Here is a 27,350-nt window from a genome sequence, read left to right as displayed (position 1 = left end):
GCTTGAAGGGGAAGGGTTTGTGCTTTAGGCCTGTTCATGTCCAAAACGTGCACCTCCTGTTTGGGATTTTTTTTTTTCTTTATTAAAGAAGGGGGTTGGGGAGATGGAACCAGCTTTAACAGAAACACAGCTCCAAACCCCTTCTCATTATCTTCATGTTGCTTTTGATTCACAGGTAGTGTAACCACCAGCCCTTCAATAGGAACATGCCCCCCCCCCCCCTTAAATGTCTCAGCTGAAGCTGGGCCTTGGGCTCTGTCTCTCCTGAAAGCTGGGCCATGAGAGTGGTGCCTCTCTGTAGATCTGTGCCAGCTGAACTGGTGCTTATTTCCACCAAACTTTGGAAGCCTGCAAAACTTACATCAACTCATGTCCATGTCCTTTAATTCTAGATTTACCAGATTTCTGAACTCAGATTTCTGAAATCCGGTTAAAAAATCCCACACTGCACTGTCTGGCCCAGGGCCCGTCCTGCAAAATCCAAAGCATTGCTGGTGCCCATTTCTAAGCACAGGTGTCACTGGTTAGAGAAATGCAGAGCACCTGAAGCTTAGTGGAAACACCTGCAGCTGCATTGGAGGGACCAAGAGTATGACACTGACTGCTCTTATGGGTTGGGGTTTTTTAAAATCAAATGTATCAATAATCAAACAGGTCCTTTGCAGCCGTGAGTTTACAGTAGCAGCCTGGCACCTTGAAAGACGATCTGCTTACAAATACATATTTTTAATTAGCTATAGTAAGGCCTGTTCTGAAGGGTCTGTTCCAAAGGGCTTCCTCTAGAAACATTCTACAGAACCCATCTCACTGACCTTTGGAGACAGCAGCAGCTCCCATTACCTCAGAACACAGAGCCTGGGCTACTTCACATCTGACACTCAGTTCAGCCAGGCATTGCCACTGCAAAATAGCCTGACCAGGGAAGAAACTGGAATGTTACTGAATTGATTTATTGCAAGTAAACAAAGTTACTACTGCATAACATTTGATACCTGTTTAGCTCCATCTCCTGATTATGCCCCATGACATTTGTTGAGTGCAGACCTACCATAGAAAAATTCATTCATAAGTCTTTGCTTGTCAAAGTATTGTAAAGTTTCATCTCTCTGGAATTGTTTCACCTGGAAGTAGGGCTAATTGTTTTCAAGTACTGAAAGCAGATGAAAACTTGCAGTTCAGGATCCTTTCAGCTCTGACACTGAGCACTCAGGTCTTCAGCAGCAGCTCTGAATGTTCTTTCAACTATTTGTAGCCACTTTAAAGTGTCTTTTTGTAGCTGGGGACCCTGGGACGCGGAGTAGCTCACATCTTGTGCCAGGGCAGCTGAGCAACATGGGCAGCTCTGGGATTTTTCAATGTCAAGGTGAGGGAACAGGGAAGGGCCCAGGCTGCCTCTGCTCTGGGCTGCTGGAGCTGACAGGTGCTGCTCAGCACAGGGTTCTGTGGCCTGAGTACCACATCAGCCTGAGCTACTGCCCCTCTGTCATGGTTCTACTCATCACTACGAGGAAGTTCTGGGGAAGAGCAATTTCAGGTACCCAAAAAATCTGAAACAGTGTAGTAAAAATCAGACAGAAACAACAAAAGAGGTTTCTATAGCTGGAATTGGTATTCATAAACATTCTCAGACTGGCCTTAAGATACACATATACAAAAGAAATAAATCAGAGCAGCTCCAAGTTATCAACATGGCAACAGTATAAGTTTTTCTGGTAACATGAACATAATCCATGTGCTGTAGCACCGAGTGTAGAGTTGCAGCACCTTTCTCTCATGCCTGTGTGCTGTCACTGTTTCACAGATGAGACTGAGCTGTAAGACAGACATTCCTAAGAGTTGTGCAGAGCTGCTGGATGAAGTAAAGCAGGAAGGTAGCAATCAGGAGTTTAAAGCTGGAGGTTCTAAGTAAGTTTTAACCTATAGAGCATGCAGCCAGTAACAAACCAGGGAAGCTGACGCTGAACTTGACTGGGGAAAAAGGGATGCTCAGGAGAGAAGAGAGAACAGTGTAAGAGTTGTGATAATAATGTTCTCTCCACTTCTGGTTTAAAAACTAAACCAAATCCATCAAAAACCTCTCTGAAAGACTGTCAGCATTTCTCTCCCAATGATGAGGGAGGGATGGGGATTTCCCAAAGCCTGTATTACATGCAGGACAAAGGTGCTGCCTCAGATACAGCCTGCCAGTGTTGGAAGAAGCAGCACACTGGTAACAGAGGGAGTTGGCTGCAGATGATGACGATGAGCTAATCACATCACTGGGGTTACACAAGCAGTTTTTATTGCTATTCTAAGGGTACTTCGACAGGTTTTCATCCCTTCATGCAGCCCAGCCAGTGTTCAGCTGTTATGCAATCATTTTTGTTAACAATTCTTTGCCAAAAGAAACAGCTGACTGATCTTACAAAACTATAAAAGCATGAAAAAGAGAGAGACAGAACCTTTAAATCAGCTTCCCCATGAATAATTAACACAGACAAGGGTTATAATGGAAAGGCATTTTATTTTTACCAGGTAACACCCCTCCCTGTATAAAGAAAGTAATGGAGAAAGAGAAAAAAAACCCCAACAACCCCTCAAAACACTACTTTCACCATGAACACTTGAAAGGTCAGGTCTGAGAGCTGCAGCAAAAGCCTGCTCACATCTTCCATCACCACCGTGAGGCAGAGCTGGTTTCGCATTCCCCACAACCAGGTTCACATACAAAACAAGACTGATGCTGCCAGAGGCATTTTTAGCTCCTTGGGTCTCCTACGATATATTTTAACAGACCTTGGGCAAACTAATAAAGCTAAAAAAACCAGAAGAAAATAATTTTAAAATTCATGGAACAGAATTCACTGTGCTAGTGCCGCTTTCTTTTCAGCAGTAATTCACTCTAAGATGTGCAAACTGTATTAGGGGGCTGAAAGCGTTAAGTCTAATAAAAGATAACAGCCAACACACATATAAATAAGACTCATTTCCTTTTTAAAACATCATGGGAAAGTCAATTCCCATTGCATGATTGATGGAGACTTCCTAAATATTAATAAATATATTACAGATATTTACAAGCTTCTGATTTCCCCCTCTGACGCTGACATGAAGTTCAGCCCGTAACTAGGACATGCTGGGCAGTGCCACGGGGTGCTGGGCCAATGGCTGCAGTGGATTTGGGATGCTGGTGCAGGCAGGGAGGAGATGGAAAGCTAAAAATAGCCCACTCCGCAGAGCCAGGCAACCAGCGAGCTGAGCTCCTTCAGGCTTTCCGTGCCGAACCAACCCGCTGCCTCTCCTCTTGTGGAATGAAATGCCAGGGTAATGCAGAGCAGCTGTGCCAGGGAGGAAGAAATGGAGCGAAGGGAAGAGGCAGCCCTCCACACCATGTCTTCTGGAGCCTGCCACAGCATGTGTCAGCAGCTCCAACGGTTTTTTCCAGGGAAAAAGGGAGGTTATCCAGGCCCTGGCCCATGGCAGCTCTGTGTGAACAACAGGGAGCCGTCTGTACAACCACTGCATTGTTTTTCAGTGTTTGTGCCCTGCCCAGCACAGCAGAGCCTGCCCTGAGCCAAGGACTTGTGGGAATTCTGGGAAGGCACAGGCTGGATCACAAGGCTCTGCCACTGCCCCAGAGCCACCCCCAACAGTGCCAGAGAGGAGCAGGGCACAAACAGGAAAGTCTTGTTTCCCTCTGCACACTAAGGAATTACTTAGTCCTTCATCCTGCCTGCTCTACATCATCCCAAATTCCTCTCCAAGAGGAAAAGAAATATGCTGGATGCTCTGCACCTCGGTGGCCTGAGGACACCAGGGAAGCAGACTGAGCAGAGAACTGCATGACAGGCCGGGGCATCTCCATGAAAAAAATCATAACAACAACAACAACAGGGCAGATGCAAAGTGAGATTTCCCGTGTTTGTTTCCGTCTGCTTTCCCTGGTGCACTGTGCAGCAAACACACGGCCTGGTTTTGGCACAGAAACAAGAAAAAGTGCTGATGTGACTGAGATCAGGCGACCCTTCCAGCAACAGCAGAACCTTTCCCAGCAGGCAGCCTGTGCTGCTCCCCTGCAATCCCACATCCCTATCTCAGGCCAGTACTCCAGGTGCTGTAACATACAAGACACTTCTCCAGAGGTACCACGAGGAGAGAGCTGTGACACCTGACCTTACATGGGACAGCAAGGAGGGAGAGTTAGCACTGAGCCCTGCTTTTCCTGTTTGCATTGGTTCAGAAAAAAATAGAAACTATTTCAATAAGCTCTACATATGCAAAAATTCTCATTTTTCAAGGGGGCTTTTAACAAAAAATAAGGATGGCTGACTCCCTGGGAAGGTTTACAGAGACTTTTGCATGTGCTTTTCAAATCAGCCTAAAAGAGATGATATGGATGGCTGCTCCAAAGGCTGCCAAATGGGAGCCAAGCAGCCCTGGTGCCTCCCAGCCTGGGCACTGTGCCTTGCCAGAGCCACAGGGGCAGTCTGTCTCTTGGGCTTTTTGGACAGAGGAAGCTGTTTTGATTAATACACCTTTAAAATTATGTTATGGAAGTCCAGTCCCAGCTACTTTGGAGCAGTTTTGAGGTATCTCTCATTAACTCGAAGTATAGAAATGTTAATAAATAGATCTGAAACTTTTCTGCTATGTCATTCTATAATACACTGCTATATAGATATTAAATATGCCTCAGGGTATTAAAAAATTTATGAAAAAAGTTACAGTAGTTGATTTTCAAGTATTAATAACTTGGCTATGTTAGCTTGTTTTTAAATACCAAAAAGATCTGGCCCCAAATTATTGACTAAACTCTGGTTATGACTGAATTTAAAAAAAAAAAAAAAGTGTTTTGAATATTAAAAAAGTGCAAAAAAAGCATGAGATATCAGTTGATGTAAAATTGTTGGAACTTCTAAACAGTTAGTCTAGCACTCCCTTGTGAGTGAATTAAAAAGGGGGAAAGAATGAAAAAAAGATTAAAGAAAAAAAAAAGAGATCACTCCCAATCTGAGAGAGCACTGTCCCAAATTTCAGCAGAACACAAATTTTTACAGCCAAGTTATAAACCCCAGAAAAAATGGGGTTACTAGTGGATATGCTGTCAGACAGAACTATAGCAGTATCTGTGTGCTCCATTATAATACAAATTTACACCTTACTCACTGCTTTCTCTGAGTAACTGCAAGAACAATTTTACAGGTATTCAGTTAAAATTAGACGCCTCCCTTATTTCCCATCCTCCCCATAAACTGTACAACTTTGTCTACTGCTAAAATTCACTGCTACTAGTAGTCATTATCATACATTCATGATAGAAAGTAAACTACTAAAACCTGCTCAGGAGTCACTCAGAAGGACACTAAGGCTTAAGAAGTACAGCAGCTCAGGGGTATGACCGACCGTACAGGCCAAGGGCTTGGTCACCTGCTTTGCCCCAGGACAGTGACATTGTAGAGCCCTATGCTGAACCCCCATCTCAGAGCAACCCAAATGGTTCAAAGGAAGATGGATTTGAGGGGAGCTGCTCTCGCTGGGTGCCTGGTGTGTGACACGGCCCTTGGCTGCCTTAACAAGGGTGTGAGCATTCCGAGGGTGGGAATGCAGCGGGACCTACTGTTTGCTACTGTGCTAACACTGACACTGTGCTAGGTCTTGGTTCTCCATCAGACACCTGCTCTCAGCTCATCTCAGGAAAAATGACTCAAAGCATGGTGGAAAAAAAGACTGAAAGCAAGAAAAGGCTTTCTCATCTCGACACATACGTACAAAAGAGGCGACAATTTCCAAGTACTGATTTTCTCCCAGCGCGAGCAGCTGACCCGTCGTGTATCACCCTGCACAGATCCAAACACAGCTCTCTGTGTCTCTGGGAACTACTGGAGTAGGAAATCCTGTGATGGAATGCAAACCCAAGCCAGCCAAGTGGAACGAAGCAACGAGGTGACAATCCGGTTCCAGTGACCTCGCTCAGGGATGATGATGACCTCATGGAGACGGAAGCAAAGCAGAAGGCACAGGGCTCAGATCTCATTGATCGTCCTTTCCGAGGGGCAGTACTCCGAGGTTCCTGGTGATGACATGTAGAAGGATTGTGTTTTCCTTTTTAACCTGGCTCGCTTGTTGGCCAGAGACAAGCTGCGCCGGCTCGAGTTGATGATTTCTGAGATGAACTTCTTGCAGTCCACACAAACCTCCATCGTGCTCCAGTCCTCCATTAATTCTTTGGGAAACTCTTCTTGTGACTTATCCACAGACTTGGACCTTGAGGTCAACCTGAAAGGTGAAAGAACAGGATCTGTCACGTTATTTGTCAGCTTGGCTGTAGGCTCCAGGAAAAATCACATCAGAAAGGTCTGGATTTAAATTTTCCTTCCTCCTGTCCCAAATTACATGGAATGCTGGGGAGGAGAGCTTCTGCCCGGATTGGCAAGATTGCAGGGTCACTGACTGAGGGCGTGTGTAACATTTACATCCTGGCAAAAACAACCTTACTAGTAACGAAAAATAGCTGATATCTTTGGCTCATCTACACAGCACCGTAACAATGGTGATCTACGCAGAGGGTTTATACAGCAAATCCCCTGAAAAAGGAGCACTTCTTTTATATTTAATTTCTTGGATTAGCTTTGAAAACCATCTGTGTAGAAGATATAAAACCAACAGATAACTTCATAATATTAAAAGTGAAAAAATTCATAACTTCATAATATTAAGTGAAAAAATTATGAAAAGTGTAAGAGTAAGAAAAGTAAGAAAAAATAGGGGAAAAGAAGATAAATCTGTGCACTAGACATCATTGAATTCTCATTCAGTGGGTGATATCAGTCTGCAAGATTTATCTCCACAGAGTCCATTCACACTAGAAAAAGAATAAGGATATTTTCTCAGAGGTCCTACAGAAATACAGTTGTCCCAGACTTTCATGATTTTGCAGGTGTAAGGTGAAAAAAGGTTTAAGACACTGTTAGGTTGCTATTTCTGTAAATCAAAGCGATGACTAGAAGAGATCTGGCTTTTCAGGCTTCAGAAAAGTTACTACAGGCATTAGAAACATGGCCAACTACAAAACAGGGGAGCAGCATCCTCATGATTGATAACCCAGCATGAAACATTTGGGGAACATTTGCAACAGACACAAGTGAGGCTGGGTTGTCTCTCACCTGCTCCGCAAGGAATGGTGGTGACTGGTAGAGGGTTTCTCTGGCCTCATGAAGCTTTCTCCCCTTTGCAAGGTTGAAGGTCCCAGGGAGAAGATGGGGAGGGTGGAGTATGGCTTTGATGGCAGCCGCATCTGTTGGGAACAGCACAGGGCACATGCAGCATCACTACAAAGACTACAAAGCCTTTTGGAAAGGCTTGAAACATAAGTTTCCTTACTTACTTTTTTGCAACACTGTGAGCATACAGGCCTGTGTAAAAAAGCAAGAGCATGAGTCAATCCATTGGGAAAAATTATGTTTAAATTAAGTATAAGGGATTTCAGGAGTTAGAAATCCTCCCCCCTCCATTCTCCCCTTAAACAAACATTTTTATTTTATAGCTTCTTCAACATAGTAACTTCAATCAGAACATGAAACCGGAAGCAAGGAAAAATGCTAAACAAGAACTACACCTGAATTAAAAATAGGGGGGAAAAGAAAAAATAAGCTGGTTTTCCTGTAAAGAAACCTCTTCTGGTAAGCGAGACCAAAACTCAGTGATTACATAGATCTTCTGACTTACTGTCACACTGTTAACTTAAAATCTATCATTTTGCCTGCAAGTATTCCTTCTTGTGTTTCCCCTGCCCCAATACTCAAAAAATAGCCCAAGAATCAAATTGCCTTGAAATGTTTTCCCCAAATGTTGAGTGGGAAGTCTGAGTAAATTCCATCTTGCTTTCTCATAAGCATTAAAAAAAAAAAAAAATAAAATAAATGTTTCTCTCACTTTCAGTCCAGAGTTTCAGTCCAAGGAAGCAATTCAGTCATTTACAAATGAAATGTTTCTGCATAGTTTTTTTTAACACAGACTGTTACAGAAATAAACCCAACCAACTACTGCTCTATGCAGCAGAAACTTTTGACAGTTTCTAATGTATAAATCCATAATTTTCCCTATGAAATTGTACTCATTTATTAACAGACATAAAATATTTACCTCTTGCAGAACTGACAAGTGTAAGACCAGGTAAAGAAAGAAAACCTTCTTGTTCGACAGCAAAAGCAGAGCTAGAGGAAGAAGAACAGAGGAATCCACAGTGTTAAGCAAAGTCCCACACAGTGATGACTTCACTGACCAGTTGCTGTTGGCAAGGTCACAGTGGCAGTGCTACATCCAGTTCTGGAGTCTGTACTTCTAAGATGATATTGAGAACAAGGTCCAGAATTGTATCTCCATACATTTAGAATTAGGCTTTTAATGGTTTTGCCTAAACTAAATACTTGCCCATGAACTATGTAGCTTTGGTTAGAAATAAAAGCAAACAATTTTAATAGTGGGGTAAATTAATTGACTCTCAACCTACTTTGAGATTTGATAAAAGCTCATTGCTAAGCTTTATAAATCATGACAACAGGAAACAGTTGAATCAAATGAATGATACTATAAGATTCTTGTTGATCTGCCTTAAATATATTAAATCTTTAAAATAAATCTGTATACTAGACACAGGTAGGCCTGTAGATAAAATACACATTGAAGTCAAAATAGACTTTCTGGAGGCGTCCAAGAAGCACAAATCGAAAGTAAGAGAAAAGGAGGCTGCTTCTACTGGAAGTACCAATCTCCAACCTGCAGTTTACAGAAAAATGCATTAGTTAAGGGGTCTCTAATATTAAACCTCCTTCTAGGGTCACATGTTGCATCACTTCTCTAAAGGCTTTAATTCCCTCTGTGCTTGATAGTAAGGATTCATATATTAAGAACTTGTAGTTTTCTGTTGCTATCTGTAATTCTATTTTCTGGAACAGAAAAGGTAACCAAACCTGCAAGAAGGCATGGGGACAGAAATCACCTCAGTCAGTGAAGTTCAAACCAGATACATACAGATACACTCTGCTCATTGCAAATGCTACTGCATTTTTATAGACAATCTGAACAAGCAAAGTGTTTCCATGAAAATTTTTGATGTTTCTGGACATGATTTGAGGAAGTTGACCCATGTGTCACACATTTAGGGAATTGTTTGGTGGGTAACTCTTCTTTCTCTCCAGTAGAGGGTAAGAAGCAAGTGTGTAAATGGGAGGCTTGTGCAACTAGCCTCCCTCAGTACCGTTCAGAGCCTCCCCAGACTGAGCCCTACCTTTCCTTTCTTGAGAGCAGTGTAGACATCTTTGTATTGCTGGTACTTCTCCAGCTCTGCCTTCACAAGCACCTGACGGATGTGCATGACCTCCTCCACTGTCAGAGCCAGACATTCCACAGGGTAACAGAACTCCTCCTGGAAGCCAAAAACCCCATATTATTTCAAAGACAAATGGATTCTTCCAGAGTTCAACCTAGACAACCAGCCACCTGGTTAGTAACTCCAGAAACAGGGGATTTCTCCCATCAAACTGGAATAGCACTGGCTCATTCATGGGCATCACATGAGTGCCAAACCATTGGGAGCTGCATAAGTGTGATGTAAATGGTCTTACTTCAGCTTTCACAACAATGACAGTTTTCTTCATCTTTCCTCCTCAAATCACTTGATCCTTTTTCCATTTGTCTTTTATTACGAACATTTGATTCAAGCCAATCAACATTCAGATTTATAATTTGAAAGAGAAAATCTAATATGGTAGATGGCATTATTTTATGTATACTGTTTGAGGCATACATCAAATAATTTCTCTGAGACTTCGTGATGCCCAGAGTGGCCAAGGAAAGTTGTTAGTAGCCCATTCTAGCAGAAATTTTTATTCAGTGGTACCACATCTTGGTGCTCACTTGATCAGAATCACACCAAGACTACAAAAAACTGTATCAGTTCAGGCAGAAAAGTTCTGCTTTCTGCCCCAAGAAGCAATTTAAACTTTACAGAATAATGTTCCAGCATCAAGCAGGTGAACTGGTTACCCAGTGTTGCATTATAAATGGTAGAGACTCAAATAGAGAATTAACAGCACAACTTTCCACTTAAAATTTTTTGCATCTGTTCTGTGTTGCAGCATTTAGGAGAATACTGACTGCAGAACTCCTGAATTTGGTACCAGGGAATAAAAAGCACCAACCCAATTTGTAATCCAGCCCAGTAGTTGATTATACATTTCCAAAAGAAAGACAGAAACCTCTGTGGGAACTCCCATTGCTTAATGCTTAGTGAACCTTTTCAGTCAGCCCAGAGGGGCTACTGTGCAATAATGACAATGACAGGCAATGCTCTCTGAATAAACGAAGGAAATTTCTCCTGCGTACACAAAGACGTGGCTGACAGTTTGGAGATCTCGTTTACAAATTGAAGCGATGAATCGGATTAGTACGGAAATGCTCCATTTCCATGTACTCAGAGGTCTGTTCTGTCTTTCCATCAGATTAAAAAGAAAATCTTTCTACGTTGCAGACCTGGCAAACATTAGCATTTAGGAACCACCACATTTTTAAAAACTGTTGTCTTACCTATCTAGAAAGGGAACACAAAGAAACTTCACTCTGTTTAGGGTGCCCCACAAAAGACTAGAATTGAGTTAACTTTGTTAGATTTGCCAGCTAAACCTTTGAGGTATGGAACACTAGTTTTCTGGAAAAAACAAACTACATCAAAAGCAGCTGCAATTTGCTCTGAGGTGTAAAACTGCACAGCCAAAACAAAGTATCTTCTGTTCCTTATGAGCAACTTTACAGCTAACCAGCAGCTCTCAGCGTTTCATTCTGGGTTCTTCCCATAGCAACTGCCTTGCTATGGGGAAGGCACGGCTGCAGGCTGGGGCGGCACGGGAGAGGAAGTGGGTGGGAAAGCGGGATGCTCACAATGCCAGCAGCACCCCCGAGTCTGCACCGTGGGAGACTGGGGGAAACTATCCGAGGTGAATGAGGCTGACTGAATGCTTGCAATCAACCAGAGCTTTAAGTCCTTTACAAACACATTTCTTACTTGAAGCTCTTCCTTCCCCCTCATGAACGCCCATTCCTTTAATTTACAGAACGATGACGTCGGGGAATATTGCTCCTTTGAAGAAACTCTGCGGATCTGCTATAGGTGGAGAGCACGTACTAGGGGAATAGTGTGGGCCTGTTGTCGTACCAATCGAAAATGAATACCATTAAAATAGAAATAGCCAGCGGGCAGCAGGGGAAACAGAAAATATTCACATGTTTAAATGCTAATGTTTTAATTCCAGTGGTTACACAAGGACAACAAAATGTTAATGCAACATTAAATGAAAGATAAATAATCCGATTTCAGAAAACTGCTTGGGTTTTTTTTTTTTTTCCTTTTTCAGAATATAAATAAGTACACAAGAAAATCTTTTGTTTCTACACTACCTCTAAGGCATTGAAATTAATTATATTTTGCTAAGCACTGGCTAAACTTCATTGAACAACGATGCTTTGGAGTTATTGCTCAAACTTCCAACAACAGCCTGCACCCAAATTCAGCAGCACCAAGTGAGAGTAGTCTCTGCAATACTCACATATGACAGAACATGGTAAAGACAAAATGTGGTTTGAATGGTCTTGATTTTCCAGAATTATACTCAATACTCTTTCTAATATTACACACAAGCCAGTATGCTTTTTTTTAAAGGGGAAAAATATTATTTGAAAATACTATTTTGGACTTGAAGTTTCCTTGATCCTCTTGGGGACTGGCTTAACACTGACTATGCAATCATCTAATGAACACTATAGCTTAAGGTGTGTATGTGTAATTTTTTTATGCAGGAAAAGCAGGTAGTAAGAATTGCATATCTATAATGTGCTTTGTAGGTCATTCTTAGTGTACACACACCTAATAGGCTCTTATGACTAACACATCTTTACTCTAATATATTCCTTCTTCTCATTAAAGGATGTCACTAGACATCCAAATGAGTTGCACTAGTAAATTGCAAAATGAATGAGTGCTGGAGTGGCTTCTAAATTCTGCAATTAGTCAGGCACTCTAAACTCTTGCTCCTTTTGCAGACTAGAAGTTTCTAGAAGGTCAGCTGGGGATCTCAACTATAAATTCTCCTATAAGAGGTTTCACCTTTCCACTTATTCGTTGGGACAACAAAAAGAAAGAAAAATTATATAATTCATGTTCAGTTAACATAGGGGTAAATGAATTACTTTTTTTTTTTTTTTCAGTGGATTTGCCTTCCCTGATAGATGGATATGAGATATTCTGCAAGTTCTGATACATAAGTGTGCTGAGGACCAAAACAATATATAGATTTTCAAGTAAAGCAGATTGCAAATGCCCTCCATTCTATGTAGTGTACCCTGGGAGAAACATAAAACCTTATTCTTTTCAACATAGTCCATGGATCACAATAGTTTTGCTGGATTTTTGCTGCAGGATCTTCATGTGCTGTAATATTTAAGGTCTGTCCCATTGATAATCTGGTGATGTTGCATTTTTAGTTTGCTGTCCTTTCAGAACTGATTTCTTTTCCCCGTGAGGTGATTGAAGACACACAATTATCCTACACACATTGAAATCAAAGTCAATCAGGTGCAATGTCCCAGCCTAAGCTGTAATTCTTGCCACAGCTGAGGAAGTGCTCCCCTAGGAGGGAACATGCTGGTGAAGGTGATTTCCAAAGCCAGCAAAAAGAGGCAAACCTTTGCGGGTTTCCACCTGCTGGCAAAAGCTCTCTCACAGAGATAGTACATAGCCCCTGCCACCCCACACATGGCTGCTTCAACGGGATGAGAGCTGAGCAGAGAAGCTGTTTGCATAGTTGAAAAAAGTGGTCTGAAAGTCATCCTTGGAAATAAACTGGTTATCCTAGGAACCTGAACAATAGATAGGAAGCAGAGAAGCGAATGCTGTGTATAAATGAAACCATTAGCTTTGGTCCTCTGGGTCATGAAAAAAAAATATAATAAAAATAATAATTGAAAAAGCAAACAGACTGCAAAGGCACCCACATGTAAATCTCAGGACGCTGAATTGATCGCACTGATTATGCACCAAATCATCTCACTACAGCAACCACCAGGGCTGACTCCCCAAAATCACTGAGCCACCCTGCCTTTCCATAGAGCACTGGCAGGGTAACATGTCAAAAGGATTGTGTTTGGCACTTTTCCAAGTTTGTTTCCCCTCCCCACCTACTTGGGCCTAACTACCTCTGTCTGATGAGAAGCCAGTTCACAAAACCATAGTTAGTATGCAAGACAGAGGAGTTTCCTGCTAATCCTGCTAAGAGACTGTAGCAAACCCCTGCCTGGTTTCACTGGCTGTGACAGCTATTTGCTGACAAGGCCTCTTTCACCTTGGAGAAAAACCAGGGTCACAGGAGCTGGTGATAAGAAATGAAACTCCATCAATCCTGGAGGAAGGGATAAAGAAGTGTGAGGTCAAGTAAAAAAATAAATAATACTCCACACTTATTGAGAAGCATTCACTCTGGGAATGGCAATTTCACGGGTGCAACATCTGGCGCAGCCACTGGAAGACGTTGGCATCCCTCTGGGAAGGAGAGAGCTGCAAAAAGCCAAAGTGCGGAACTGGGCCAGTGCCAGCACACCAGAACACATCTCCCAAAATGAAAAACAAGAGTGTTGAGAGAGGTGTCTGTCACACCCTAGAGGGCACTATTGCCAAGTTAAAGAATTAGCTCTCAAGGTACCAAATAAAATAGGTTCTTATTAACAGACCATCATTTCACTACTGGTTTCCTTTTTTTTCAGTCAAAACCAAGCTAGGTGACAGTTCTCTAGAGATTAAAAAAAAAAAAAAAAAAAAAAAAAAAAAAAAAAAAAAAAAATCCCCAAAAGAAAACTAGTAAAACCCTTCCCATCTGTTCCCAAATTAGCCTGACTTATCTAATGGCTTTTTCTCCCCTTTCCTTTTGTATTTTTCAAGGGGAATGGAATAATTGAATTAGTTTTTCTGCAGTGGTTTTATTTTTTATGTATTTTTCTAGGCATATGTCAATGAACAGACCAACAGAGGGAGAATATGTATGTGGTCAAGAAGACTGTGGTAAGAACTTGGTTGACCTATTTTAAATAACAGCCTCCTATAAGATTTTAAGTTGCTTGATCCTCTGAAATACACGAGATTAATATTACAACGAGCACACTCAGTAACACTAAAAGTGTGATGGAGCAAATGTTTCAGTATGATACAGGATGCTTTCTCCCTCCCTTTAAACTATTTGTCTGTGAATGACTGGGCCTACCAGAAAATAAAGTCTGGGTTTCCACATAGAGTGAGTACAGCAGGAGGTGACATGGCAACCCATTTTATGTGGCAGTGACTTCAAACACACACTGAAGGAGCCCTTTAGCACGGGTCTGCTGCAATACATCCTGCTCCAAGTTCAGTTTGGCAGGAGATGTCCATTTGGGCCGTGCATTTATCAACATGTTACTACCTGACCTGCATCTGGAATGAGAAACTACATTCTAGTTGGAAGCATGTAATAAAATCCAGCAGACCTTTGAAAAGAAAAAGCCCATAGTGGGAATATTTGGAGGTATTTTTCCTATAACTGATTAGCTTCATCTTCTAATAGGTTTGGATCCTGGCTGTCATCTCTTGGGCCAACAAAAACGCTCTTCAAAGCCCTTTAATACCACAGCACTACATGACAAGGCAAGGGAATATTCCCTTCCTTTCAAAACTCGGATGTGTTTATCGATTTCTCTATTCACCAGCACCTCATGGGGCACACTTTGAAACCCTGCTGGTATGAAAAGAGACAAGGAACATATCCTGCATGAAATTACAAAGCACTAATCAGTATGTCAGCATAAATGAACCAGGATTTCATACCCTTTGCTGTTTGTACTCTGCTGGAAAACAGTTTTCAATTAAAGCTAATTGATCAAATGCACTGTACTTTCTTTTCAAGCAGTAATACAGGTTTTTGCCTCAGTAACTTCAACAAAGCAACACAGACAAACCTTGATTTGGATTACTGAAAGAGCTTTCATATGTATAAACATTACCAACCAAGTTCTTAAGGTGGGAAGAAAAGAAATCATTCCATTCATCCAGCATTAACTGCAATACTTCCAACAACTAAAAAAATTCCCCCAAATCCCAAAATAGATCCACTGCTTTGGAATAGTCTCTATTCAAGAGGAATAACAGTAAGGTGAAGTTCATCTGTTTTGGTAACACTCTGAAACAAAAATCAAGACACGTGGTTTACCCAGAGTCCTAATCACAGTGCAAAAGTTTTCTGAGGCACCTGTACCTGGGATTTTGGATAAATACATTAGAGAGACAAAGTTCAAATCTTGATTTCAAAACACCTTTAGTAGCCAAGAGCTGTTTCTGAATTGAGGAGTTTTCTTTGGGTCATGTTCTAATCACACTGAAGCCAAGTTTTAATTTTCATTATACTCTTAGCATTCCTCTTTTTCTCTCTCCTACCACCCACTCCACTTACAAGTGACCTGGAGCTCTGTTTTGAAGGGGGTAGGAACTGTCTCACATTGGTTGGTGTTTCCTTTTCAATGGAGTGTCTTCTCTGAGGCGGCTGCCGTCTCTCGGGCTGCGGCGTAGACGATATGGGCAGGAACTTTGGAGGCACTAGGGATTCAATCAGTACAAAAAAGTTAGTTCTTCTACAAAAGATTGTTGGATAACATTGCTCAGTACTTAATCCAGACACTAATTGGCTAGAATTCCTACTACTGATGGCTGAAGTTACATATCCCTACTGAGGTGTTTCAGGATATTCTCATCATTTCACCATCATGCACAGAAAACACAGGCACAGAGTACACAGCTCGTTACAAAACTTTTTCAGTGAAACTGAAACAATTCAAAACAAATAAAAAATACTGTTACAGTAAAACCTGAAATAACTGTGTCTGAAAACAAAAGACCGAATCTTGCCCTTTTCCCAGTAAGTACTTATGAGAAATACTGGTGATTGCTAAGTGTTTTTCAAACACTGCCACAGTGGCAGAGATGGAGGAAACTTTTCAATTGGTCTTAGGTTAGAACATGCTTCCGTAGCAAAAAACATTTTATGAGATGAGCATAGCTAAGCTATCCCCTCCTTTCACTTGTGACTTCCTTGAGTCCTACATGAACTTTGTGGATGAAACCTTCTGTTTCACAAAGATATCCACCCAGAGTGGAGGCTAATTAATGCCTTCCAACTGTTTATCGCATTTGACCCATTCAATAGGGTTCAGCTTTAGAAGTTTATTCCATTAACAACTCTCAGCTTCAGCTTTCCATATAAGTTTGACACAAAGTTCAATAGCACAGAAGGTGACAGAAATGTGTAAAAGCACCCACTGGGCTCTCTCATAACTCACTCTTTCTGCTGCTGGTGCCTTCTTGAGGGACGTCTTCCACTTGTGAGGGGGAGATGCTGCTGCTACTTCCTGATTTGTGCACTGATTCCTCCTGTGTGGCAAGAGGAAAAGAAACAGAACTTCTCAGGGATGGTTTTTAGTTCTCCTACTGCTTTTTAGCACACAGAAACCACAAAGATATTTTGGACCATTCAGTCACTCAAAGTCATAGAAGTCCTGAGAAAAACACTGACTCTACACAGTACTGACTAAACAGAATGTTCAGGGCTCAGTTATTTTAGAAAGTGAAATAAATGGTACATGATTTGAATTTACTGCATTTAACTACTGCATGAAAGAACAAGATCAGGAGAGAGGTGCATGAATCCACTGTAAACTGTTAATTTTTCTTGTTGTATTCAGACTTCTAGGGATTTGCAGCTACAGTAGATATGTTACCACAGCTTTATATCTCACACTGACAAGGAATTAGCACTTAGATTTCTCTGGTCTCCAAAGGAATGAGAGCCACTCACACAAGTGACTCAGATGAAGAGAAATTAAACTGATTTTGACTGTACTGTTCCCTAACTCCCCATCCTGATGTGTTTTTTCTTTATTCTGTATTTAAAAGAAATCTCATTCACTATATCAGCATGCTTCTTCTCAACAGCCAAGAGCTACTCCTGCAAGATGAAGGAAAGTGAAATGGGCTCTGACTGAACACCTCTCAGCTATCTAAAGCTTTACACCACCCAAATAATTAAATCCTTCACTGTCACCTAAAGCCTGTCTTCAGCCACACCATACCAGCAAAGAAATAGATCATTACAGAAGCCTCCCAAATGAAGAGTGCTGAAGGACTGAGCTTGAACACTCTTTACCTCTAATGTGAATGCTTTCAACCAAAAAGACTTAACATCATTTAGGCTGTCAAGATTTACAGATCAAACAAGTGACCTGCCCTAAAATTCATCAAGTGGCTGAGCTTCTCTCTCACAGATTTCCTTAGCTGAAAATCTCCCCTGGCTGAAAGATTGCCTTCTTTGGTAACAGCAAATCAGCAAGAAAAGCTGGCAGGATCACCTCAATGAGCACCACGCATCACAGGACACAGGCCTCTACAAATTCCCATCAGGTGATCTGTCCTTTAGGCTTAGCCCAGGGGTAGGTGTTGTATGTGAGGACACTGCTCCCACCTATTTGCCACAACATAGTACTCTGCAAAGGGTCTCAAACCAGTTCACATCCCCAAACTGTATATTCACTTTAACATTTCAATTGTGGCCCCAAAACACTTGTGATGGGAAGCTTGTAAGGAAGCTTGAGCAGCACATTGAGCTACGTCAGCTGTTTTACTTGCAGAAACCAGCACAGTCCAGCTACACAGCTGGCTCAGACAGCTCTGCATATTGCTTCATGGTTGCCTTAAAGACTAATGGAGAACTTCCATGACAGCTGGATGCACTGTTCTTTAGAAGGGCTGCAAGAGTATTCACAACTCGAGAGTAAAATATTTAAATTTTGAGAAAGAGAAAAGCCCTGTACAAAGGGAACTACTCAACTTTTCACTTTGTACAAGTCAGATTGTTCTGAGTGGAAGATGAGATTACCATTCCTGGAGAAGCTAATGAACTAAGACGAAGAACTAAGTAAGCTCTTCTGCTGTTCTAAAGAATGAGCTGTTGGAGCCAATGGCTAAGTATAAAAAATATTAAGTAAAAACCAAGACATGGAAAATAGAAGCCAGGAGGAAGTTAAATTGGACATAAAATCCTACTTAGACAACAGGTATTCCAGGTTAGTAATTTCAAATTACTACTTCTGTGCACAAACACGCACACTGACAATGCTATTGCTATCCTACAATTTCCCAAACAGAGGGCTTTTTTTTCAAGAATGAAATCTTGTGTAAAAAGTCCTGATGAACCACTGCATTAATTCCTCCATATCTATACAGCAACTGTTGACTATTATCACAGACTATCTGACATTTTATGTTTGAGGTTGGATTAACCCAACATCCAGGACTGCACAGTTCTCCAGAGTGACAATTAGAATTTTACAGTTACTGAGAAAGCTGCAGCTTAAAACATCTAAATATATTACAGACACAATTTTTGGTCAGATAGTTGGAGCTTCATTAGGAAGAGACAGTTTTTAAATCTGTACCAAAAGTGACTATTAGATTGCTACTTCTCTTAGCCACACAAAGCCAAATGGCACTTCCTGTTCCACACCCCTTGGAATCTGTGATTTTAGTGGTGATGCAGAGAAAGCAAGGACAGAAAGAAGGAAGAATTTATACAATATTCATCCTTGATAGAAAATGGGCATAAGGCTGTATATTCCATTCACCTCTGCCTGGTTACACTGAGTATTGGGACATAGCCTGCATTGCAACACCACTGAAAGAACAAAGGGGACGCATGGGGAGGAAAATGCATGTGCATCACAGCTCATTTGGAGGTCCACAGCTCAGCAGTGCAGGTATTTCCAGCCTGTAATTTAGGGCACAACACAGTCATAATTTCGGTCCCAGTGAGTAACTCCAAATAGGTTAAGCCCAATTCAAACTGCAGACAAAGAGGTGGCCAAGTCATTTACAGGTAATCAGAACAACCCACACACTCTTCTTTGTGTTACATACAAAGTTAAAGTCAGGGAAGAAATAAAACACTTGGACAGAGCAATCTTCACTCTCTTCAAATGTTCTATGTCCTTAACCACCTCAAAAAATTCACCCAAATTCCCTTCAGTTTATTTTCACTACCTTAGCACTCTTCCTGAGCCCCAACCACTACTCTGCTGAGCATCTTTATCATCTCAGTTGCTTCACCAGCTATTTCTATTGACTCAAACTAGTCCAGCATCTGTTCTCTGTGACAGCTCAATGTGGTTGATTTATTTTCAATTTATATTTTGCTGTATGTTCCAGTGCTTGCTCCATACCACTTTGCTTGCCTACACAGTATTCCCTAATCAATAGTCATGTTCAGATGTTTTATTTTTCCTTTCTACAGGAATCATTTCACATTTCCCACTACATAATTTTCTTTTATTGACTTCTGCTCATTTTCTTGTGTGAAATAGCATGATGCTCCAGGATACACAGAGGTACAGGCTGTAAGATGCAACTCTCACTGACAGATCTTAATATTCCTGCGTCCTGCCCAGCTTCATTCATATTAACAAACCACACATAGCCTCTATTGTAATTTTAAAGACTGATGAGTGATCTCAGAATGCAAATCTCTTCTGCTTTCAGAACAGATGCATCAAATTATGCACCCACACAAATCACCCACAGGATAACCCCAAAGAGGGCCAGCCTTTCACAGATCAGAAAGTATGGAGAGAGATAAATTTCTCCCCACATATATTTCTTCCCAGCCTCCTATCTTTCAGCATAGACGCCTTTGTAACCACCCTGTCAGGAAACCCCTCCTTTCCCATTTACAAGAGAGAAAAAGAGTCAGGGAAGACTGCTTTCCCCAGGCTAAAATTATCCTCTGTGAATAAAGCCTGCCTGCATGTGCTTTCCAGACAGCTTAACTTTCAGAAAGGTCCAAACTCAATTAATAACACTACTGGTCCAGAAGACAAAGCCCATTCTTGAGGATGTAATGTTGGTACTTCCTGAGGATCACATATAATGCAGCTTTGAAGCTAAAAAGCTTTTTAAGGTTTTCTCCTTCTAATGCTTTTTTAAATCTTTAACTCTTCATTTAGAGTGGATGAATTCAAAATTACTTCTCCATCTGAGTGGTATTTGCTTGTCTCTATCTCTGAAACATTTTTGGGGGTTTGTTCCTAATCTTATATAGCAAACTAATGCACTGACATTTGCACCAAACTGCATCCCTCTGGCACAGCTGCTGCTCTTTATTTAACAGCTGTTATGGTGAGGCTTCCCCCACATCTGAGTCCTTTAGTGACAGCTACTGCATGAGTGCCAGAAGGGTGCTATGTACTTTCCTAAATTCCCAAAAGCATAATTGCTACCAACACACTGTGGACAGATACTGGGCATTTAGGAAAGTAAGTAAATACGGGTTTAAGGCCAAAATTACCATTTAATCTTTCAGAAGAGTATTCTCCTTTTTGGGCTCTGATCTAGTATTTTTGAAGTTCTGCGGGCTGACAAAGCAGCCATAGAAAATTTGAATTATAATTTGCACAGTCACTTCTCATCTGATCAGTTCAGCAAGCTAAGAAGTAAAACAGTTCTGACAAATGGAGAAGCAAGTTGTGTCCTGATTTTTTACCTCTGAATCCGAGCTGTCAAGTTCAGCCAGCGTGGGAGCCTTAAGGAGCCTCTTGCGTTGCACTGTCACTTGTGTGGCCCCGTTCTGCTTTCCCTGTGGTGCTGGGCCACCGTTCACTACAGAGGCATCCGCTGATTTTCTTCCAGTCTCTGGTGTTGGTACATCTACCAAAACAAACAGAACAATTGGTGTTTGCACCTGAAATGTATTTTGCCTCCTCAAATCTTACTGTTAAGGTAATACACACAAAAGGAAAAAAAAAATTATTGTGATAGTTGTTTCTGTGCCATTATTTTACTTTTAGTGATTCACTGCTCAGAAAATTACAGGCAATGGCTTGCAGTACAGAAGCAATATGAAAGAATGAAAGCAGTGCAAAAAGCAGCATTGCATAATGCTAAAACCCAACCTCAGACCAACACCAATCAGCTTTAAAAAAATTGCCTGTGTTAAACCCGAAAATATTCTTCCTTCAATGTACAGTCTGTAATTAACTATGTAACAAGGACCAGAAGAATGCACAACCATATCTGGGCAAGTGGGTTTCCAGTGAATGTGAAGACAACACCACACAGAAATTAAGAGGTTTAGCATGGAGTAAGCCCAGTTTTTCCTGTGAGGACAGAACTGCACTTTATTCTGCAGGATACAGAGAAGGAATGAAAATTAGGTAAATAATGAGCGTTCATTGAACACATGCACAGCTCTAAGGCTTGCATGGCCATTTGTATTAAAAACATGTCTGTGCGGTCAGACCTTCATGGAACAGCAGAAACATGAGGCTCCAGCTCTATTTTCATCTACGTGACTTTTACAAGGATGCAACTCCACTGAGTAAATTACTCAGGATTTCTGCCAGTGTGCAATGAAGATATATCTTGGATAATGTAAGCTCTGGGTCTGCTGTGCTTAGCCTAGCTTAGCTTCAGACATTAAGATAATGACCTAGCCTTTGGTATTTTAGGAGAGCTTAGAGTTTGGTCTGATAAATCAGTTTTATCCCTGTAAAAGTACAAAGTACAGCATTCCAATCTGGAGAAAATTATGTTGGAGGGACAAGGAAAAGAAGCTTTTAATCTCCCATTTGCATGTATGTCTAAGCAGCTGGTCTTTCTACAAATGTGTTTTTCTGCTCATGTAATTATAGGACTCCTTCCCCAGCCTTGTAATAACAAGGTACCTCCAGGTATTATAAGGCTAGGGTAATGATGAGTAATTATTCCCATTTTTATACACAGTGAAAAGAGGCACAGAAGGTCAAGTGACTGGTACCTTAGGTTACTGGGAGGACTATGGCAGGGAAATGGTATCGCCCAGATATTCACAGTGCCAACAGTGCAATATTCACACATCATTTGGAGTTACTTACACAGCTGCCCTGGCATAAACAGACACAGTCACTCCTGCTACAGCACCATTTGCATGGATAAAGCTATCCTTGCACCAGGTAAATCAAAGCTACAGACTACGAAAAGCACAGCTACAGTAGTAGGTCTGCTTAACAACATTCCTACCACAACACCTATTGAAATAAACTAAGAAAAGGAATAAGCTAAATTAATATGTATTTTAAAGAATTATCCAGGTTATTGTTAAATGCTGGAAACGGATCTAAAAAGGAGAGGGGGTGCATTATACTTGTTATATAAATCGTATCTTCAACTGGGAGTATAAGAAAAGGCAATATTTGGGCTATTAAAGTCAGGGTGACATTCCAGGCCTATGAATCTCTGTACTACAGTTTTATTACTGCCTTCAGGTCCTTCCTACAAAGAGCTGCAATCAAAGACTTAGACTCTCTAACCCTTAGTTCCTATCTTCAAAGGCTTTGCTAATAGGTGTCCTGACTACCACAAAAGCTTATAGGTCATGGGTTTTTTTCCCTCCCAGATTTCTGTGAGTACAACATGGGCGTCCCCCACATCAAATGCATTCCTGCTGTAACAGCAGCTCAACGCAGTTCCAGAAAGGGACAGCAGGAAAACAGAACCCAAACTGCCTCCCCCTCCCTGCTACCAATGACACTTCTTGAGACCTCATAACTAGCTGGCATGTAGTTGATTGAAGAAGTTCTGGGTTTCCCAAATAGCAAGAAAACCCTTTGATTTGTCTTTGGATGGCACAGGGCGGTTCCTGAAGAGTCCAGGGAAGCAGCCCCAGCACCACCCACACAAGAGCCAAAGGTGGTGCCCCTTCTCCCCTAAACCTCCTGGGTGGGACTCCCCTGTCTGATGGCAGGGAGGGTGAAGGATGGCCCGTAAGCACTGCTGGATTCACTGGGAGAATAAATGACGGCAATGCCAACAGCATGGCCCTCCTGCCAAAAAGTAAAACACATAATAGGCCTGGGGAAAGGAAAAAGGGGAGACACCACCAGACATTCCCTGTGGCGGGTGATGGAACGTGTTTTCACATCAAAAATTGTTTTCTGGTGGTTTTTGTTTGCTTGCTTGCTTGCTTTTTTCCCCCTAAGAATTTAGGCCCAATTTCTTTAGGCCTCAGAAATGGAAATCTCTGGTCTATTTTGGAAGTAATTTCTGTAGCCAATCACGATCTAGGAAGCCTAAACCAGCTGTTATTTATAGTCAGGCATATAGAAGTTGTTCATACATATTGCTCGTATGTTGATTCAAGTCTTCTTGAAATATCAAAGAAATTTTAGGTGAATCAAGAAGACAATCCAACACAGTACTTGTTTTCAAGGTTTCTTCAGTGGAAATGTCATTTATCACCATTCTTTCCTCTATAAAAAACAAAACATGGAGTTTTTACAACTTGCAAGCACAAAAGAATAAAAATAAAAAAGGAATAAAACTAGAAAACTGTCCAATCTATAAAATCCATTTGGTCAGTCAAGTTCAATTTATCATTCTTGCACTTACAGTACTGGATTCATGTGAATAAATGGATTATCATAATTCAGGGAAAAGATCATGACATTTGAGTTTCAACAAACAGATTTCAAGAAAAAAGCCTTGTTCCAAAATTAAAACCAGAATCTGTTAGCAGATATAGACCAAAAAATTATTAGCTTGTTTAAGTTGTTTCAGTGATCTGTTTGGACAACAGAAACATAAGCAGGTGACAAATAATCGTACATTGTCATGAACAAGATAAAATTATTTAGGATAAACAAGTCAGAAGCAACAAATAGACTAAATCTTATAAATATGAACATGACAGAAGAAATCGATGGACAATTCTTTGAAACAAAACCTAGATTCATTTTTTTAAAAATGGATAGCAGTTTACAATCTCTAGGTTCATAAAACACTTAAACGTTTTGAAGATTATTCCAATGATATTAAAAAAGGGTTGTGTGAATAATAGCCTGGGGTTAAGAATTTATTAGAGAGTCAGACACGCTGAGGAAGTGTCATTTCTCTGTGTTTTCAGGCAGCAAGTACAGTGAACAGTACCTGAAAACTGGATGAATGTGTTTGGTTTCTTTTGAGATTTTCTCTAAGCTGTCATTACAACAGGCAAATGAAAGAAGGCAAGATCTTGATTTGATTACATGATCGTTGTGTTGGGCTTCCCTGACCAGCCTTAGGAAGGGGGAGACAAAAGAACCCCACTGTAGGATAATATGAAATGTGCCTTTATTTACATGTACGATTACACCTCTTATGAACCAAGGAATTAAGCAGACCACAAATTACATGCAAACCTCAGCAGTCATGTAACCATATGCTATCTGCTTCCAAACCAGCTCTCCTCAGCCAAGAGTGATGACAGAAACCTGAATTTTCTTCTATACAGGAAATGTACTCCTTGGGATTATAATTTCTTACACTGAGTTTAAAAGAAGGCTAAAATGGATTTGCAGAATTATTATACATTTGCTTTTTGCTGGCTATTATGTTGATAATATATTGGGAAAGATTACATAATGAATAAAAGTAACAGAGATGCGCTCTTTTCAGTGGACTACAGATGTTGAATTCAAACCCGAGAACTAATAAATCAGTCTTTTGCCGTGTTTGTATCACATGTATCACTGTGTTATGTAAAGAGTTTACAAAGACCTGGTGGAGTTCCTGCCTCCCACTGGTCTGAGACAGACATAATCTAAAAGTAACAATCCCCATGAAATTCGGCGTTAACTGCTTCAGTTTCCTTTTCTCTCCCTGCACACCTCCCAGTTCCCCCTTCCCCCAAAATGTACAAACTGTTTCTGAAACAACAACTTCAAAACAGCAATGCACACAGCCTTGAGGTAAGAACTGGAGTGTTAAGAGTGGGAATGACTGATCTTTTGAGCTGCATTCAGCACTGCATTGAAATGAAGCTGCTTTTCAGCTGTTTTTCTATTAGAGGAAGTGGGTAATGACTGCCCTGGTCCCCAGTTGTTATCTGAGTACCTCTCAGGTAACTCACTACAGGTGGCTACCACTTGTTCCTTCTCTTCCACCAGAAGGAAAAAGCAGTGTAAAAGGAGACCCCAGGAGCCCCTCCTCTCCTCTTCAGGAGAACAGCAGGCAGACACTCAGGAGAACAGCAGGCAGATACATGGAGCTGGGCACTATGACACACCAACTACACCAGCCTGGTGCCAGCAAAAGTCTTCTCAGGATTCTGCATCCTCCCCGTTGCAGGCGGCATGAATAATATAAACCTTCACACATCCTTCAGCACTTAGCAGGAAACACTTCTCTTTTTCAGCTGGTTTGTGGGGTTTTTGTGACAGCAATTCCATCAAGCAGAGCACAATGAAAGCAGTGAAAAAGCAGGTGTGTGCAAGCAGGGATGAAGGCACAGTACAGCCTCTCTGCCTCTAAAATAATGGAAAAAGTAACAGCACGCAAAGCAACAGCATCCAAAATTACTGTTTATCTGCTTATCCCAACCCAATCTAATTCACTTGTACTGCTCATCTGGTGTCTCACATCTACCTAACTGGAATGTTTTAATCATCCCGAATTTACTTCTAAGGACACTTTATCAGCTCACTCAGTCACGCCATATGATGCTACTTGCTGAGAACCACATGACTCGAAAAAACAAAACCAATCACATTTGGGAGATGGATAAAGAAACCAGGAAGAGTTCTTCAGTGGTCAGTCAAAACCAGCAAATCCAAGTACAGTACAGATTTTCTAAAGCTATTTCTTCAAAATAAAAATATTATGGGTATGAATTAATGGATTACAAAATACTGTTTGGATTTCAACAAATGAGGATGTCTCAGAATTCTTAGAAATGAAAGGCAAAATAAGAAGCAGACAGACATATAGAAAGACAGATCTGAACATTTCCATTTAGCTTGTCACTGGCATATTCAGTTTTATCTTCTTAAAACTAGAACTTTGGGCACATCTGAAAGTAGCAGTACTTTTTGAAAACTTAGGTTTGCCTGTTTACGCTGCTGTCTGAGGCCCTGGGGACACTGCAGCCTTCAGTGGAGTAAAATATGATGCCATGTACATATGTAATCTCAATCCCAGCAGACAGCTGTAGTAGCTGTACCATACACCACGAGTGTAAGGTTTCACAAAAAGGCTTGTGCTGCATTAACAGCTTGTCACCACCTCTGACAGCAGAGCCTGTTCCTTCCTCCCTTCCACCCATGCTCATCAGCTGCCCTCCTCAGCCAGCTCTCTGATCATCTGATCAGATATTAAACAGGTTTCAACCACTAAAAGAGCACAAGAACAACCTGGAAAAAAATATTAGAAGTATTTATTTCTGGGTTACAGGCGTTTGACATGGTCCTCTTGTGAATAAAGGAGCAGAACTGACACAGACAAGGGGGAGAATCACATGCTTAGAGGGGAGCCTGGGGAGGAGAGGGAGCAGTGAGAGTCCCTCCTCCCCTCTCAACAGTGGCAAGCTGTTTCCTTGGCTCAGTCAGAAGAGCCACATTCACAGATATGTCACTTGTGAACTGTGTTCCCACATTACATAAATGCTGCATTTTTTAGGTTATAATAATCAAAAAATTTCTATATGGTCTTTCTAGTTCACAATATGCCAGCATTAAAGTCAGATGATGCCTTTCTGTGGGGAAAATAACTACATGAGGCTAAAGGATGCATGGAAAAACTGAGGATGTGAACTCTGCTAAAGTCCTGGATGAGATGCTTCTACATGTAACTCAAAGGAAGAAGGGGAGGTGGTACAAAGGGCATGGATTTATTAGGAGACTTTTTTTGGGAGTCACCTAGGGGAAATTAGGTAAGAGCTAGCTATCTCCTCTGCCAACAAACCTTTGAGGCTGATGTTGAATATTTCCAGCATCAATGATGGAAATTTTGGGCCTGAGCATTCTGGAAAGTTAGTGTATAATGAGGAAGGAATTAATTATTTTCTGGCTCCTAGGCTATCTGACATTGCAGTCTCCAAAGGGCAACAGGTTCATAGAGCTGCTGCATGTCCTAACTAATGGCTCACCAGAGAAAACATGACAATTCATATCAGATAGTTGATGAAGGGTCACATTTTGGGTCCTCTGTACCAGCTACTACCAGCAAACCTTATTTTGCTAACAAGTAAAGAAGGAAGGTTTAGCCTTTTTCTTAGTGAATATCTTTGATTTCATATCTCACAAAGCTTTCAGTGTAAAGACACTGTAGAACTGACAGTTTCTTTCCAGATTATTATACATAGGTATATTCCATTTAATCTGAAAAGGTAGATGAGTTCAAAGCTAGCTTTAGGATCCTGGTGAGAAATGAAGTACTGCAAAAGATGGTCTAGTCAAAAAGTGAGTGCAAAGAC

The 27,350-nt window shown here is 41.2% G+C and overlaps 1 protein-coding gene across 4 annotated transcripts in view; it reads right to left on the bottom strand.

Annotated features, from left to right (window-relative positions):
• Positions 1–2,483: 2,483 nt before the first annotated feature.
• SPIRE1 (spire type actin nucleation factor 1) overlaps positions 2,484–27,350 on the bottom strand; it is a 130,788-nt gene continuing 105,921 nt past the window's right edge. The window contains exons 9-17 of one of the 4 annotated variants that reach the window (XM_083874747.1): positions 20,631–20,794; positions 16,384–16,474; positions 15,501–15,643; positions 12,715–12,888; positions 9,266–9,403; positions 8,122–8,192; positions 7,364–7,391; positions 7,143–7,273; positions 2,484–6,255 (exon numbers count right to left, since the gene is read on the bottom strand). In XM_083874747.1, the coding sequence (XP_083730873.1) occupies positions 6,003–6,255; positions 7,143–7,273; positions 7,364–7,391; positions 8,122–8,192; positions 9,266–9,403; positions 12,715–12,888; positions 15,501–15,643; positions 16,384–16,474; positions 20,631–20,794 (1,193 nt within the window). In that variant the 3' untranslated portion in view covers positions 2,484–6,002. Of the gene's footprint in view, positions 6,256–7,142; positions 7,274–7,363; positions 7,392–8,092; positions 8,193–9,265; positions 9,404–12,714; positions 12,889–15,500; positions 15,644–16,383; positions 16,475–20,630; positions 20,795–27,350 lie in introns of those variants that run through there. The other 3 variants (XM_083874746.1, XM_083874749.1, XM_083874748.1) reach the window with 3 other exon arrangements.

Source organism: Zosterops lateralis (genome assembly GCF_965231275.1).
Source record: "Zosterops lateralis genome assembly, chromosome: 1".
In the NCBI taxonomy this organism is placed as follows: domain Eukaryota; kingdom Metazoa; phylum Chordata; class Aves; order Passeriformes; family Zosteropidae; genus Zosterops; species Zosterops lateralis.
The sequence above is the reverse complement of the archived record's forward strand: the minus strand, read 5'-3'. Positions and strand labels throughout refer to the sequence as shown.